This window comes from Typopeltis vanoorti, chromosome 1 (genome assembly GCF_054136105.1).
Source record: "Typopeltis vanoorti isolate ZY-2024b chromosome 1, IOZ_Tvanoo_1.0, whole genome shotgun sequence".
Lineage (NCBI taxonomy): Eukaryota > Metazoa > Arthropoda > Arachnida > Uropygi > Thelyphonidae > Typopeltis > Typopeltis vanoorti.
The window spans coordinates 55177404-55195863 of record NC_143549.1 but is presented as its reverse complement, the minus strand read 5'-3'; the positions used below and the strand labels follow the sequence as shown (position 1 = coordinate 55195863).

The 18460-nt window shown below is 35.4% G+C and overlaps 1 protein-coding gene across 1 annotated transcript in view; it reads right to left on the bottom strand.

Annotated features, from left to right (window-relative positions):
• The window catches only part of LOC150109990 (telomerase-binding protein EST1A-like), a 478068-nt gene that overhangs the window by 266090 nt on the left and 193518 nt on the right, over positions 1-18460 (bottom strand). The window contains exons 7-8 of the mRNA XM_090390470.1: positions 10413-10523; positions 6161-6358 (exon numbers count right to left, since the gene is read on the bottom strand). Of these exons, the coding sequence (XP_090246596.1) occupies positions 6161-6358; positions 10413-10523 (309 nt within the window). The remainder of the gene's footprint in view (positions 1-6160; positions 6359-10412; positions 10524-18460) is intronic.

Below are 18460 nucleotides of genomic sequence, written 5' to 3'. Positions count from 1 at the left end.
ATCTTCTGCATTCACTATTGCCCTACCCAACTTTGCATCATCAGCGAACAAATGAACTGTTCCTCATAGATCCTTCCCTATATTGTTAATGAATAAATTAAACAGCAGTGGTCCAAGAACAGAACCCTGCGGCACACCACTAGTCACAGGCCATCTTTTGGACTCTACTCCTGAATAAACTACTCTCTGATATCTCTCCATCAACCACCCACCTATCCATCTCACCAACCCTATATCCATTCCCATATGTTGTAGTTTATGGATTAGAATTCCATGTGGCAATCTGTCAAATGCCTTAGCCAGGTCCAGCAGTATCACTGTAAACCCATTACCCTTATCCAGTTCAGCCGTCACTGTGTTATAAAACTTGAGCAAGTTACTGAGGCATGATCTACCCTTCACAAAGCCATGCTGTCCCCCATACAGTATCTCATTTTCATCAATCAATTCCTGTATTTTTCCCTTGATTGCTTTCTCCAAGACCTTGACAACGACTCCTGATATGCTGATCAGTCGGTAATTTGCAACAGTAGTCTTGGATCCCCCTTTATGCAGTGGAACTATTTTCCCCTCTTTCCACACTTTCGGGACTAAACCAGACCCGAGACTCAGATTAAACAACATGGTCAAGGGCACTGATAATTCTTTAGCCGCTTCACGTAAGACCTGTGCGGGATACCATCCAATCCCACAGATGTATTCACATTAAGGTTCTGTAATAGACTATTCACCTCCACTTCATTCATCACAATTCTCGTATAAACTAATGGTTTCTTCATTTTTTCAATGTCACCACCTGGATGATATACTCTTGCAAAGTGCTCGCTCCGTAATTCCACTATATCCAATGATTCAGTGACTTCTTTACCATCGTCATTCCTTAAAATCATTCTGCTGTGTACAGTTTTTTTTTTTTTTTTTTTGCTTGCAGCATATTGAAAAAACTGTTTGGGATTCTCATTAGCTTGCATAGCTAGTTTCCTTTCATAATTCACTTTTGCTTTTTTTACCACACTCGTTACCCTTCTGGCCTGCGCTTTATACCGTTCGTGTGCCTGAAGGTCACCTTTCTCTTTAAATTCCCTCCACAGTTGTTTCTTTTTTTTTTTTTTTTTTGCAGCTCAAGCTTAATGGTGTCATTCATCCATTTAACCTCTACTTGTTTTACTATTCGGACTCTAGGTATACAATCAGCCATAACCTCCTGTAAATGCTCCTTGACCACTTCCCATGCTCTATCAACATCCAGCCCTTGCAGTTTTACATGCCATGGCACTGAACCAAACAATCTCCTAAGCTTGTCATACTTGCCAGCATGGTAATTCCACATATACCCGGTCTTAATCGAAAATTCCACACCTTTAGCTACCTCCCAGGTCAAGACAAATTCTCAGATGCTATTACCAGGTCAAGTACTCTCAAACCCCTAGTATTTTTAATTACATGCTGTCTCAGATAGCTCCCTTAATAATTGAATAAAATCCAGTTCCTTCCTCACATGTGTCCTCTCCTCCTTCCAATCAATGTTACCATAGTTGAAATCCTCCATAATAATTACCCTCCTTCCACTCATTGCTTCTATTTGCTTATGCATACTATCTCCACCATCTATTCCATCACCTGGTCTATAGCAGCACCCAACTGTATGTTTTGTTCTGCCAGTCTCGATCTCACACCAAATAGCCTCAAATCAGCTCTTTTCACTATCTCGCAATACAACTTCAATTCTCCTTGGCTGCAGTTCATAATATAAATGAACTGCATCTCATAATATAAATGAGAAATTATACAAAATTTGCTCATTTGTAATAATCACAATTTAATTTCAGTATCGGAATATTAAAAGTTATCTGGTACAATTACTTTGGAAAAATATCGATTTCAAAAAGATGCACAAATGTTACCTAGCAGTATTTGTGTGTGGAAGGAGAGGGAGTGAGCCGTCAAAGATGAAATACAATTTTAATTCTATTATGAAAAGTGAGTCAAAATAAAATTTCATTTTGACACATGCACCTATATGTGTTTCAAATGATAAACTGTAGGGAAAGTATTGCTACTTCAAAATTGCCGATAATATCAAAATTAGCAGAAAATACGTACAAAACAGTTCACTTCATAATAACCGTTCATTTCAATATGTAATGAGCGATTCCAGGAAACCGCGAAAGTTGAAGTGCAAAGAACTACAGATTACGTTGTTAGATCCTGAATGAAGGAATCTTCCAAAGAAATCATTCATTAGGTCTAACATACTGAACTACACAAACGAAGAGAAATACCGGCACATCGGCTGAAATTAAAGTGAAACTTCTTCACATATGTATAAAATTGCATTTTATTTTATGTGCCTATGTATTTTAATCTATTGTGATCATACCAAAATCGAATTAGAGATTGTCTTAAAAGAGAAATTTGTTAAAATTATTTAAGCCTCACTTTAGCTGTATAGAATGATTGTGAGTCACCAGACAGATATTAAGTAATAATTCATAGAAGGTATACAACTACATGTGTCCAGCATAATGCCGGAGGCAGTAGCTTGCACGGAAAGTATGTCGACACGAATTCCGTGAATACAAGAGTATAACAGCAAAGGGAAGAGCAAGGGATGAACCCAAGGGGAGAAAAGATATAGGTCGTGTGCAAAGGAGACTCTGAAAAAAGGGGGCGCTCGAACGAAGAATATATGGGAATGAGCGCCGTATCGGCTCTCTCTTGCCTTATCATTTTTCCTGGTTCCTGGTTCGGAAGTTAGCCAGTGGTTCGAGTAAAGGGGATGAAGTGTCAGTGCTATGATGTCGGATGGCGAGCTTTCCTGAGAATGTTGTAGGATTCCACGCAGAGCTGAAGGTGAAATTTTCCAGCCCTAGCAGAATCGAGCCCTCGCTGAAGAGTCCCATCGAGAGGAATAGAGATGTTTCCTGAGATGCAAAGAATCAAGTCTGTGATCGGCAGTAATTATGAAGACAGCGAAGCCCCTTTGCTGGCGTAAGAACAGCCAATAGACAAGAAGTGACCAGACATACACGTGGTGCTGAAGGACGTCGGAAAAAGTTCGGTAAAGTAGAATTACTCTATTTTGCATTTAGAATTCCTTAGAAGAGAGAAAATTACTTGTGAATGTAAATTATGAACATTATTCTAAAGAACTTTGTGGACAGACTTTAATTAGATACTTAGTCTCCTTTTGAGAAAAAGAAGAATTGTTTGGAAGAGGTCTATTGTGTTGTATGTGATTGATTTGACATAACAAGATTATGACTGTAGACTTAATTTATTAGTAACTGAATAACATTAGAACGTTAGTTATATCTTATGAATAGCTTGCAGAAGGGAATTTTGAATTTAACTTTCATTTGCTATCTATTCCAATTAGCAGTCACTGTGTCTTACATGCTTTATAACCTTTGATTTAAATTTAAAGTGTGTTGATCTTTTAACTTGAGTTTCCTTATTTAGTATTGAGATAAATTGAATGTCTGAATTTCATTAGTGTATTTTGCTTTGATATTCCTATAAACATGATTTATTTGCCTATACCTGAGTCATGCCTGATTACGATTCCGAATTACCACTTATAAAAATAGAACCTCTTTTGGTGGGAAGGAATTAGAAAGTGTATATAATCATAGATTTAGGTCATGACTGCAGTCTGAATCTATACAGCCGTATCAAAGTAAAATATAGTGTAAGAATGCCTCAGAATCTAGTATTGTCTCCCTGAGTAAGGATCTTTTCTGCTATAGGATACTGGCTGGCACAGCATAATATAAATTTGCCAGTATCTGAAGAGGAAACAATCCTAGATGTGAGTATATTAGGCCCAGTATCTGAAGAAGTAAAATAGCGATTGAAAGATAGAAAGGGAAGATATAAAATAAGAAAAACAATGACATAACAATGTTATTAACATTATACATTATGTGATATGATTCAAGATTTACGTATGATTATCTATAAGGTAATATTGTAAAAGAGCGAACCTTCGTGCAATCTGTGAATTAATTTTCTAACTAAGATTATGAATAAAAAAATAAAGAAAACAATTTGTAACGGATGGAGGCTGTATTTATTTTAAGATTCGGATTTTTATGAATTTATAAAATAATTGTTTGACAAAAATAATTATCTTGAATCAAGTTCTGAGAGAGAGAGAGAGAGAGAAAAAAAAAAAAAAGATAGTGCCATTGTTCTCCAGAGTGATACAATCTTAAGTGAAGAAATATGAAAGGATCTCATATTTGCACTGGCATTAAAAACTATAATTATATAATAAAACAAGTAGCAAAAAACTTGAAGGTAATATAATTTAGACTCCAGTTACCGAGCAAACAGCAAGCAACTGCGCAATAGGTAATGGAACATAGCTACGTACGCGAGGTAATCTGGTTAAGTGTTCTCATCAGTGTGAAGGATTATTGCACTCTCTAATGGATATGACAGTCAAATGCACTTGATATCCATGTTTTTTCAACAGGTGGTCTGAAGTGTATCCAGGATTTGCTGGACATATATATACGTCCTGGCCGGTTGGGAGGTTAACCCTGTGGAGGTCGCGGTCGTAAAAATTGCAGGTTAGATCACGTGTATCCGAGAGATACATTCATTATCAGTATGTGATAAAATATAAAATAAAATATATAACAATATAATATAATATAAAATAAATATAAAATATAAAAATATAAATATAAAATATAAAAATGCGATAAAACTTAAAAAAAAAACACTACCAATATAATACATGATTTATTTATTTTCAGTTAGAATATAGAAATTATTGAAAAAAAGAAACAAATAAAAAAAAAAAACTAAACCAATACTATACTGACACTGGAGTTTGTGGTATCTGTCAGATACAATTTACTATTAAATATCGCTTTCACTTTCGCATTTGACTCTATCATTCTCTCATCGGACTTGAGTAACATTCACTGAATCTCTTCAACATCTGATGGATTATCCTGTCGATATATTTTTCCAGCAATTTTCAATGGTAAATAAAAAAAAAAAAACCTAAACCAATACAAAACTGACATTGGAGTTCATGGTATCTCTTAGATACAATTTACTATCAAATATCACACACCTCTACATAACACGTGTTAAACCAAACTGACTTCAATTTTCTAGTGAATAATGCTTTCAGTGAATTTTTTCTGCAATGATTTTTCCTGCAATGAATTTTCCCTGTGATAAATTTTCCCCTGCAATGAATTTTCTCTGCGATAAATTTTCCTCTTGATGAATTGTCCGCGCTACGATAAATTGTCGCTGATGAATTGTCCATGAATTCTCCTGCACAAGCTACCATTTTATGGTCTCTCTCTCTCTCCTGTGCTTTTTTTGACTGGATTTTCAGCTTCCTCACTGGGTTATTTGCTGTATGTCATCATTCTTCCAGACTTCTTTGTCAATGCTGGAATACCCCAGGGTCTGGACATGACCTTCTCTCTCCTACTTCAAAATCTATTCGTAGTTTTGGTGATAATAGTGCTCCCCATTCCTCTTAACAGGTCTATAAGTCCATTGTAGGCAACATGTTGGTGGTGAATGAATTCAAAGCAAAATATGACAGATAGTATGCAGATGATGGTTAGTATTGGAATAGTGTTTAAGTTGCCTCCTTTGATGAGTCTATGGACTACATGCAGTTTCTCATGTAATAATAATAATAACAATAAAAGTTTGTACAACCTAAAGCACATTAGTGCCACATGTGGGCATAAGGTTAAGGAGATGCAGCTACTCTTCAACTATTCAAAAAACACATCTACCAATATGTCCTTGAGCCTTTGGGGAAATCATAAGAAAAGGAGGCTGTTCCAAAGAACAGAGGAAGAGAAAAAAAAATGAAAGTAAAGGAAGAGAAGAAGTGGTTGAGAAGTTTTAAGCTGGACAGTAAATTAATGACCAGCAGATACCTGTGTTCTTCAATTTTAGAAGAAAGTGCACACAAACATATGTGCAGACAGACAAAACAATGCAATGAGTGATGGCACTGTTTTTGTCTGTCTGCATGTTTTATTGTTACTTTTGTCACATACATACAGACAGCCAAATTTTGCTGCTTAAAAGAGACTGAGAAAATAAAATATTTATTCCTTATATTTACTCTTTTAAATCAATTATCTTTTATTATATTAAAAGGGCTTACATCTACAGTAGACATACAGTCGAGATCATCCTTCTGTCCATCCAATCTACTTGGCCTTAAACAGCTAGATCCATTTGGATGAATCCATATTTCAATTCTTTCTTCATCAACATTTACCATATCCTCATCTTGTCTCTTCATTCTGGTTTGCCTTTCAGCAATTTTTTCAGCTACTTGCTTCTTGTCTTGCTGTTCATACTAAAACATTTAAAAGAGTGGTATCACAAATACAGTTAAATTTAGAAAATATTTTCTTGCTGAAAATTTTACTAATGACAAATTAACTAATAAGACAAAGTATATTCATCATCGATGTAGTAAAAACTTTGTCCTTTCTAAGATCTTATGAGAGAAAAATCTAGCACTCACCCCCTTCTTAGCGGCATTCATTCTCAGCTTCTAAGGATGCCCTCTTGTCCTTTCCCCACCCTCCATAAATTGAAAAATTCCATCAATTAAAATTCTGTATGACCCTTTCAGAAGTTTGAAAGTCTCAATCATATCATCTCTCTTTTGTTCTTTCTTTTTTGTTGCTTACTTTGGTTTTCTTTTGGTGATTCTACGGTTTCTGAAATGGTTAGGGTTGCTGAGGGTCTCAATAAACTAGAGGATGAAAAATTATTCTTTCTCATAAGGATCTTGATTTAGTGCCACATTAACTGTGGCACTAAATCAACGTGGCACAGAACAGTCTTTATTCTTTGTGAAAAGGATAACACAGAGGGTTCATTCTTTTCCTTCTGTATATTAACAACCCTCCTCTATTCCAAACCCAATTCAATGTACATTTGCTTATGATGTTAAATACTGCTCTCGAAACCATTCTTCAGGAGAAATCTGGCCCAGCTGTAACTTCAATGCCACAGCAGAACTCAACTCCTGTCTTATTTCTTACATTTGGAATGGTATTTTTAAGAAATGCTTCTGAAAAAAATCTTGACTCCTTGTAGAAGAGAACAGTTATTGCTGGAGGCCTGAAGCAGCTTTAAAAAAGTTCATGTTTGTTCTCTAGAGCAGGGTTTCTGAATAAATGTAAAAAACATTAAAAACCTTAGCTCATCCATAATACTAATGTACTATAGTATTCATGGTAGGAAACACTAAAAAATTAGCTGGACCTGGAAATCTTGACTATTAAATGGAAGCTATTTTTCATGGTTATCTTCATTTTATGGATTTTGGCAAAAATAATGGGTGCCAATTCCACTCCTCAAAATCTGTGATGTGACAGGCAACCATATGTAATCAGCATCATCATCAAATTCCTGCTATATACACTTGGGGGGGGGGGGGGTTACAGGATATTAAATCAGTACTACATGAAAATGAGCCACTCCTAACAGTCAATTGTGATGGGTAGAATTAGTTAAAAAATAAGTATGGCATCATTAGCATGTAAAGAATTTCAGAACATTGAGTCAGTCTAATGTCATCTGCTTGAAAATGTAGATACTACATCCAACATTATTTCAAAGCTGAATGTTTGCAGAAACAATGCAAGTTTTGTAAACTGACCTGAGAGCTTACAAGAATTCAATCCTTGGTATCCTTGTAAAATTTTACAAGTTTTAATTTTAATTTTACCTTGTACCTTGGTGATGTAAAATTAGCTGGACCTGGAAATCTTGACTATTAAATGGATGCTACTTTTCATGATTATCTTCATTTTATGGATTTTGGCAAAAATAATGGGTGCCAATTCCACTCCTCAAAATCTGTGATGTGACAGGCAACCATATGTAATCAGCATCATCACCAAATTCCTGCTATAAACATTTGAGGGGGGGGTTTACAGGATATTACTGAAATGAAACCTTGTGGCCGTTTCTTTGCTTGTATGATTGTTAATAGTGATTAAAAATCTTGCTCTTCTCAATATCGAACTAAACAAAGATTTGCTGGTATGGGACTTTAGTCAGGATTCTTCATAGTTTGTCATTTCCTTATAATAATCTTTGTAATAGCACACATCTACTGAATATGTAGATATTTTTCAAGAAACATTATATATAAGCAAACATTTCTACAATTGCCTGTGTATATAACACGCAGACAACTCTATAATAAGCTTGGAAAGAAGAAAAAAGTCACAGTAGTTGACTATAGAAATTTTCTTCAGTATTGCATTGAGATTTCAGTAGTTTGTTATAGTAAAATTTTATATTCCTCTGTAGAGGAACTTCTAAAATTCTCTACTATTTTAGAAGATGTCCAAGACAATGTCCAATCTTTCTTCAAATTTAAAGAAAGATGGGACATTGTGCCTTCCAAATGGAAAAGAACAGTGTTCAATTCTTGTTGTAACAAGAGGAATCTTTAACATGGATATTTTCAACTGAAAGTAAGTTAACCCCTCTCATACAAAATCAGTAGTGTTATTTCTACTGGAAACTCAGGTTTTTTTAACCCACATACAGGCAATTAGACAGAGAACACACACAAAAATTACATTACAACCAACAACTTTATATTGGTTTAATGAGATGATGTGCTATATCATCATATGCTAAATAAATAACTGTATAATATACACAGAGAGAGAGAGAGAAAGTCAGGGGAAATGTGCTTAATTTTTGAAGCAGATAGCAGAGGTCTGGCTGTTTTAATTTCTGAAAGTGTGTCTATGAAAGTTTCAATAGTTGAAATTAGCAATAAAGAATAAGCAAATATACCAGGTGAAATGCTTACTTAACTCTCAGCCTTGATAATCAATGCAGTCATTTGAGTGGAACCTAAAGCCTACAGCTCCTTAGGCCTGTCCTTTGTGTTAGACAGCATGTAACGTGCAACCAAACATGCAGATTGTGTTTCCACTTTTGTCTGGCACTTTCATTCACCCCAAGCAAAAAACCAAAGGGTTTTTATCTAGAGATAGTTGCAGACTTAAATGACCAGTTTTATACACTCTGCACGACATATCCAAAGGCGAGTGAAATAGTTCTGTTTTCTCACATAGAAGAAAACAGAAAAGTTCCATCATGTACATATAATGCTACGATGCCACAGGTAATGTATCTAAAAGAAGTGGCAACTCAGTTCACAGAAAGTGTAGATAAATAGCACCCATAAGATGAGTTTCAAAAATAAAGAAATGATGCATAGACAATATAATTATCAACACAGGTGATATCACAAATTACATTCTACAGTAGTATGTTTTGTCTCCAACTGTACATATGGAATGCAAGTTCTTTTTGACACCAGCAGGTCTTGAAATGAGCATCAAGCCAATTCCAAAATTCCAACACTGGATTTGATCCCTAGATCTAAGATGCTGAACATGTGTTTATGATGAACTCATATGCAATCTTCCATATAACTCATTTATAGAACATGGATGCTCTAGAAATCTTTCAAGCAATATTATACTGAGGCCTCTACTGTACTATAATAATTTTTTCTCATTCAGCAATATCTTATTACCTACACATTCAGATGAAATATGAATGTTAGGAATTGTTCCACTTTTCATAATTGGAAAACTTGCTAAACATTTTGAATTTGAATTCTGCAATTTAAAATACACTGCTAGTATTCAGATGGTAGTAATAATATTTCAATCACAAAATCTGTGAACATTATAAGCATTAAAAAAACATGGAGAGCAAGATGAATCAACCTTCAGCATGATTGCAAGGTTTACAACAGAATGCAATAGCTGGTATATTGAGTAAACTTTACCAATCGACCAACCTTTGAGTTAAAGGTTGGCCGATTGGTAGAGCCACTGCTACTAAAGCTCATGCAAAAAGTTAAGGAACTTTGAGCGCGGTTAGCAGTTGGAAGGGGAGAATCGTTTGCTGCTGTTGGCACACTCTCCCTCGATGAGTCTTTGGACTCACTGGAGGTGTCACATAATAATAATAATATTATTATTATTATATTGTTATATTGTACTACTGAAAATTCCATAGTCAATTTTTAATGTAAGATAGAACTCCTTAATTATTTGGTATTAGATACATATCCACATGAAATTTGCTTTTAAGACTTCTGCTATAAGTTCCCAAAGCAATGCACATTCTTCTTCACTTATATAATTCCCACTAACAAATAGCTGTGGTTGGATGGAGAATCAGGTTTGAAAGAGTATTACAACAAAAACTGGAAAATTAATTCAGTCTAAGAGGGGGTAGTGGTCTCACACCAGATGATGATAATTATCTTCCCCAAAAAATCAACTCTTAAAATGAAATCACAGTGAAAGAAACACCTTCAGTATTTTTTTTTTAAATAAGCCAAGCCAACTCACCTTTTTCCTGGTTTCTTCAAATAAAGAAAGAAGACTTTCTCGAGCTGAAAGGAAGGGATTACTTGCGGCCAGACTTCGCATATAATAATAGACTGCATCAAGTTTTCTTTTCTATATTCAAATAAATGAAATTCAAACTTGTTTCTATAAAGTGAAATAAATATTTAAATTTTATGAGATTACAAAGCAAGCATTTTCATATATATACAAAAGCCTTTTATGCATAATTTTTGTTAGAAGCATTTTCATGTTTCTAACAAAAATTATGCACAAAAGGCTTGTGAATAAAACTTGATATAAACAACCATATCAACTACATACAAATATATAAACAACTGCCATGTATTATCATGAAATAATATTTTTACAATTAGACATAGATAATTAGTTCCTTAAAGGTACAGAGTACAGTATGGTTTTCTTAAAGGTAGGTCTGCTTTAGCAATTTGCTCAAGCATATTGAAAGACTCTTAGATTTTGTCAAGACATGGGAGTAATGTATGAAGTGCCGAGTCTAAGAAAAGAAGGGTGACCAGTGGAGTAACAACATAGATCTGTACCTAGCCTGTTTAAGTTATTTAACTTGTATATTAATGATATTGGGACTGGGCTGAACAGTAATATATAATTATTAGTTGATGATGCAAAGTCAGGAAGGTGATGGACATTTAAAATATATAATCCATGCAGGCTACTCTGAACTAGTTCTGTGGGCAAATAGCAATGGATGTCAATTCAACGTTGCTAAGTGCAAGGTTTGAGTTGAGAACAATGCAGACAAAGTGTAATATTAATGGGAACTTGCTACAAATGGGGAATGAAGACAGGTCCCAGGGGTGAATTAAAGTGTAGATGCCACATATCTAAAGTGGAGAAGTCATCAGATAACTGCAATGTTGACGAGGATACCAACTGTATAAGCAAGGAAGTTATTCTTCCACTGTACAAAGCAATGATCAGTATCTCGAGTACTATGCACAGATATGGTCACCTGAGTTCAGAGAAATTGAGGAGATCCCATGGTGGTTAATCAAGAAGATATTAGGCCTATGGACAATCATCACATGACATTCTTTAATTAACGTTGTTAAAGGATGTCATATGTACATTATGGAATCTTTATTGTGCATTTTTTAATTATACTGATGACTGGCACATTTCAACTGGATTAAAAAAAAAGACTATCAGTAGTACTGCTTTTTAAAAAGATAAAGTTCATTTTAAATATTATACATTAATCTTTTCTTCTCCTATTGGATTTTCAAAAATAGAGAGATTTCAAAAAATTACATTAATAAAATTTTTGGACAAAAATAACTTCTTTTTAAAAAAGCAGTTTGGGTTCTGACAAAAGTTTAGCACTCAACATGATCTGTCGGACTTTACAGTTTATAACTTTGAAATCTTCCAAAACATGAGTGTCACGTGACTCCCAAGATGTAAGGTAATAAATAAAAGCTAAGTTTTATTGTTAAAGGAGTTATTTCTTCTTTACCAACCAGTATGCATTACATTAATAGGTTTTTTATTAACTTAAATAAAGGAGTATCAGCAGCATCAAAACATGATATAAGAATGAAAGATATTCAGCTTAGCTATTTATTTGCCGGTCTTTTGACTGAATGGTTAGTGCTCTCCAGCCAAAAGGATGCGGGTTTGAATGTTTGTGATTGTCTGTAAAAATACTAGTGGTAGTGGTGGGCAGTAGATGGCATTGGTGTAGATGATGATTGCGGTTGTGGTTTGTTGTAGTTGGTGAATTGAGTGGTGGAGACAGAGATTTGTAAAGTAGGTGCCCTCCTTTAATGAGTCATTTAAGTCCCTGGAGGTGTCATGTAATAATAATTTATACAGATGATGCTGAAATTTTATCTCTCTTGATTATAAATTAAATTAAAGATGCCAAAAATTGATATTCTTGTTTAATCCTTTACCCAAGTATAACCAAACCAACTTTGCATGTGAAGTATCCTGAAGACCACACTACTTCAATATAGAAGCTAAAGACTTCACCATAATGCGGTTTGTTTTAATAATAATTAAAATTCTAATCCCGAGTATTTTAATAATAAGGTGTTACACCTTTTCACTACTTGTATACAGGAAATATATGACTTCTGCATTACTTCAACCTTGGTATCTCTTCTGGATCTGGCTATCACTGATGAGACCTCAACAAGTATTGAAACTGTTCTGGGTAGGCCTTTCCCATAATGCACAGCATTATGCACATCAGAAAGGATGTGTGTGTTTACATCCTTTCTGGTGTGTATAATTACAGGAATCTAAGGCAATTACTGTGAAGTCATTAGCATCTATATAGAAGTAGCCTAGTTATGAAGATATTCCACATGCAAATTTTGTTCGCTTACACTTATATAAAGGATTAAATAAGAATATAATTTCTTGGCATCTTTAATTTAATTATGCAGATGATGTTATACTCTTAAATAAATCCATTGCAAATAATCAAGATTCTTTGACTAAACCGAATAATTGTTATGACAAACTTGGAAAAGAAAACTACAATCTTCTTCTTCTTCTTCTTCAGCTTGTCCCACTTAAGTGGGGTCGATGTACATGATGAGTCTCCTCTACATCCTCCTGTCTTGGGCTGTAACTACATCCAAGTTCTTCATCCTCAAGTCCTCTTCCACCAGCTCCCTCCATCTCTTCTTTTGCCGCCCACGCTTGCTCCTCCCTTTCACATCCATCTGCATGACCTTTCTCCCCACATACTCTTACTCCCTCCTCATCACATGACCAAATCACCTCAACCTTGCCTCCTGTATCTCTGCTCCTAAGTTTGTAACTTTCACTGTTCCCCTCACATAGTCATTTCTCAGACGATCCTGAGAATAGCTGGTCTCACTACTGTCCTGTAGATTTTGCCTTTCAGATTGATTGGCACCTTCTTATCACATAGCACTCCAGTTCCTCCAACCTGCTTGTATCCTGCATCGCACTTCCATCTTAGCCTCTCCATCTTCTTCCAATGTTGAACCTAAGTATCTAAAGTCCCTCACCTTCCGGATGACATTTTCTTCCAGCTCCAGATCTGTTTCCTGTCCACCATCCACTTTGCAACACATATACTCTGTCTTACTTCTGCTCAGTCTCATGCCTCTTTCTTCCAGTACTTTCCTCCAGCTTTCCAGTTTAGCTGCCACCTCATCTCTTCAATCTGCACACAGCAAGATGTCATCTGCATACAACACTGTCCAAGGCGTGTCTTCTCTCACCTCCTCCGTCATCACCTCCATCACAATATTAAACAGAAACGGACTTAATGCTGACCCTTGATGCAAGCCAACTGTCACTTGAAAACTTTCTGTCTGTCCCAGACAGGTCCGAACTCTTGTCTTCACAATTTTGTACACCTGCACCAATCTGACATATTTCTCTGGTACCTTCTTCTCCCTCAGACACCTCCAGACTTCTTGCCTTGGCACTCAATCATATGCTTTCTCCAGATCAATAAATGCCAGATGTAGTTCCCTTTGTTTCTCTCGATACTTTTCCATCATCTGCCGTAACACAAAGATAGCATGCATCTCTCATTGATCGACCAGGCATGAAGCCAAATTGTTCCTTTGCAATCTCCATCCTCAATCTTCCATCAAGAACCCTTTCTAGGATGTTCATTGTGTGGGACATCAACTTTATTCCTCTGTAATTCTTACAGTCTTGTGCATCCCCTTTACCCTTGTAGACAGGGACAAGAGTACTTTCCCTCCATTCCTCGGGTATATTTTTCTGTTGGCAAACTTTCATGAACAGGTCCCACAGTAGGTCTTCCCCCCCCCCTCCCAGTGCCTTCCATGCCTCCACTGGAATCCTGTCAGGGCCCACCGATTTTCCATTCTTCATCCTCTTCATGGCCTCCTTCACTTCCACTCTACTGACGTTCTGCACCATCCTCTCAGAAGGCTGTTCATCTTCTCTGTGAGTCCTCACATTTTCCTCATTCAAAAGTCCTTCATCATCTATTCTCCATCTGTTTCTTATATCCACATCCCTCCATAATACTCTTCCTTCAGCATCTTTGACCTGCTTCACATGTAAGATGTCCTTTGCTGCTTTATTTCTACATTTTGCTAGTTGGTAAATTTTTCTGTGTCCTTCCTTTGTTTCTAATTGATCATGCAGATCATGATATACCATGGCCTTCATCTATGCCACAACTCTCTTGGTTTCTTGCTTTCTTTCTCTGTATACACCTCTCTGTCCTCTTCCACTCCCGACTCATCCCACTTCTGCTTTGCCTTCCTCTTAGCTGTCAGGATGTGTGTTTACATTCTTACTGGTGCATATAATTACAGAATTCTAAGGCAATTAATGTTAAGTCATTAGCATCTATATAGAACTATGAAATCAGGAAAGAACATAGAAAATATCAACTATATCCTATTTTAAGAACCTATAGAATAGCTATTCAGGCAAAATTTTCAGTGAAGAGCTTGACAGAATGAACAGTTTGATGAATGAACAAATAGCAGCATCATATGGAGTTTAGTTCAATGCTATTTTGTGTGCAGATGCATAATTTGAAGTTCCTATAAGATTTATGATTTTTTTTTAATTTATCAAATGTTTTTTTTTCTTATTTTTAGATTTAGTGTATTTTACTATATTATTGTGATTTTTATAAATTTTGTTGTATTTAGCACATCTGCAGACCAAATTTCAGTGCTGCTCTGAAAGCTAAGGATAACATAGAATCCAAAATGAGAACTTTTATATTTAAGAGAAAAATGAAATAAAGTTAACATATGAAATTTCCACATCAAAAGGAATTATCAGAAAATCGACCATGAAGTTAGAGAAAACAGAGAAATATTTATAAAAACTAGATGAAAAAAGAAAATAATGGAGTGTCATAAGTACCTTATCAACTTTAAGTTGGTTAGAATATAAGAAAAAAGTAATATGATATGATGATTCAATAATTAAATTTGAGCTTGACGACAAAGTTACTACAAGCAGCTTCCCAAGAGTAAAATAAAAGATGCAAGGAATTCACCTGAGAAACAGATAAATGAGAGATGGTAGTGCTTGTCAGAACTAATGATTTAAATAGTGATAAATACAGTATGGGAGAGGACATGAACGAACTGATGGAAGAAGAAGTGAGAAAGAAAAGTCAGAAAGTGAAAACTGTTAGTTTATTGGAGTAATGAGATAAGGAGGGAAAGAATTGCAAAAGACTGAACTGCAGCAGCCTATGTAGAAGAAATGGGTGTGGATTTTTGGATATTATCTGGAGTGAGGTTGATGGTAGAAAAGACTTGTGTGAGAGGGATGGCATGCACTTGAATGGATTTGGCATCAGGTGCCTAGTGAAATCATTTGGGAGGGTGAGATCTAATACAGCAAGCCAACAGAAACTAGATCATCTTGAGAGGAATGCTAAAAATGTGTGTAAGTTCAACTAGGGAGTACAGACATCATAGTGATACGAATGTCAATGAGCACAGTTATGAATCTGGATCTGCACTAAGCGGACTTTGCCATAGTTTGGCATACTTCACATAATATAGCCAGAACACCAGTTTCATCAGCATTTTAGAATTCTGAGGTTTAGCTCAACACCACGATCATGCAATCTAATATCCACAGAAGAATGTCTTTGTCCTGCTTTTGGACCCTAGAGTTGATGTAGCTGTGATAAGGTGGACCACACATATCATTTGGAATCCCCTTCAATATTTGTCATCTTCTCAGCATAAGAGGGTTTAGATAAACTTCTTTGCCTGCTATACGGACCATTATGTCTGTTTTTGATCTTTTAGATCTCGTTCTCATCCTTCTACCTGCACTCTTTCATTGCATGCTCTGTACTGCCATACAGTATTTCTCAGAACATAATGGTCCATACAGTGGATGTATTTGTGATAAAGTGGGCCACACATACCAATTTGGCATCTCCTTCAATATTTGTTATCTTCTCAGCATAAGAGGGTTTAGATAAACTTCTCTGCCTGCTATATGGATCATTATGTCTGTTTTGATCTTCTAGATCTCGTTCTCATCCTTCTACCTGCATTCTTTCATTGCATGCGCTGTACTGTCATCAGTGCCGTAATGCGGGCATGGCGAAAGAGGCACCCTCCACGGGCAGAACTAGGTTTGGGGAGCAAAACGTCAAAAATTTAAAAAATAAAAATAAATAAATAGATATAAAAGTCCGCTATTTTATATTGTATTTTTAAATTTCAGCAATACGCCACTTTAGACACACAAATTCTGCAACACACTGCAACTCATTTTGATGGGGTTAATAGTAAGTATTTAACATATTGCATTTAAATAATAAAGCAACACGTAAAAATCACAGTGATATCTTTAAGTAGTAAAAGGAAATTTCTTATCTACAAGCGTCTTTTGAAAACCCACATTTACTGGCAGATACATTCACAAAAAGTCTGTGCACCACATGTCTCAAAAATTTGGCATTCTTAAATCTCTAATTCATAGAGCACATAAAGTTTGTTCTTCCCCAATAATCTTACAACAAGAACTTTCCATCATTAAAAAGTTAATGGAATCAAATGATTACAACTCCAATCGAATCCAAAAGATACTTGACTCTTATGTTCCAATACCTACAGTTTCTTCAACAGTCCGCAGAGTTCCTATTCCGTATTCCAGGAATCTCAGAACCTATACGTAGAATTCTGAAAAAAAGTATTAATTGATTCCAACATATATTCCTATCAACAAAATTTCTTCTTTATTACCTTCTATATAGGATAAATTGTCTTCTCTATCTTTGGTTGGCGTTTACCAAATACCTTGCAAATGCGATGTCTCTTATTTTGGACAAACTGGCCGGCCGTTCTTTGGAAAAAAGAACAAAGGAACATCAATATTATATTGATTATAACAAACCTCTGAAGTCTGGTCTGGAGCAGCACAGTATTGACTCTACTCATAGTGTCCAGTGGAATAAAGCAGTTCTCCTCCATAGATGCAGATTCAAATATGAACGCTTATTCAAAGAAAGTTGCGAAACTATCTTACACTGGCCGAATTTAAATAGAAATGACTGTATGTCTCTCTCAAAGTTCTGGGAGACTTTTATCTTATGTAAAAAACCATTTATCTTAATAGATTAAATTTGTTATTTCTATTATTCCCTAGCAAGCGGTAACAATTGTATTTTAATAGGTGATCCACCGAATGTTTTGCTTGTATTCCATTCCTATTACTGTTACAGACACTGAAGATGTACTATTAATTTTAGTACAAAATATCTGTCCTTTTAATAATTAAAGATATCACTGTGGTTTTTACGTGTTGCTTTATTATTTAATTACTAGGCCACAGGTTCCACTAAAAATCAGAATATTGCATTTATAAAATTTAACTTGTTACATTTCAATTTTTCAAAATTTTTGTCATTTCTGGGTTAGAGAGAATGCAAATTAGACACTTGCCACAGGCACTTCATACCCTTGTTACTGTACTGACTGCCACATAGTATTTCTGAGAACATCAAAAACATCTCAAAGGATTCAAGATATAAAGCTTGATAGGGTAGTTGATATAGCCTACTGTAACTGATGCTAGAAGTTAAAGGGTATTAAACATAAGGATTCCTGGTTCATAAAAGATTACCATCCTATGTCCATCACTATGTTGGACTTAGTCCTTTACTTCATAAAAAATGTCCTAATTTGGAACATTAAGATCTCACTCTTGTTGAACGGTTCAAGGCTATTCATGGGGATTACTGTAATGCAGAGGAGTTGGTCTGAATGTTTCTTAGAACATGTTTTTACTAACATATCTATAAATGGAAGTTCTTGTCTCAGATTATAGGGATCTGCCAACCTTCCAAATAAAGAAGGGTGACATTTTTTTTTAGCAAAATGCTCATTCACCCATTGAATTTATGATTAGAAAAGATGGTAGGTAGTATATATATATTTCTGATGTTCTGTTTCTATGGTATCAGAATGTATCTGATACACTGAGGGTCCCTGATAAATTTGAAGATGAATTCATACTAGAGAGAGAGAGAGAGAAAAGGTTCAAGCCAGAAT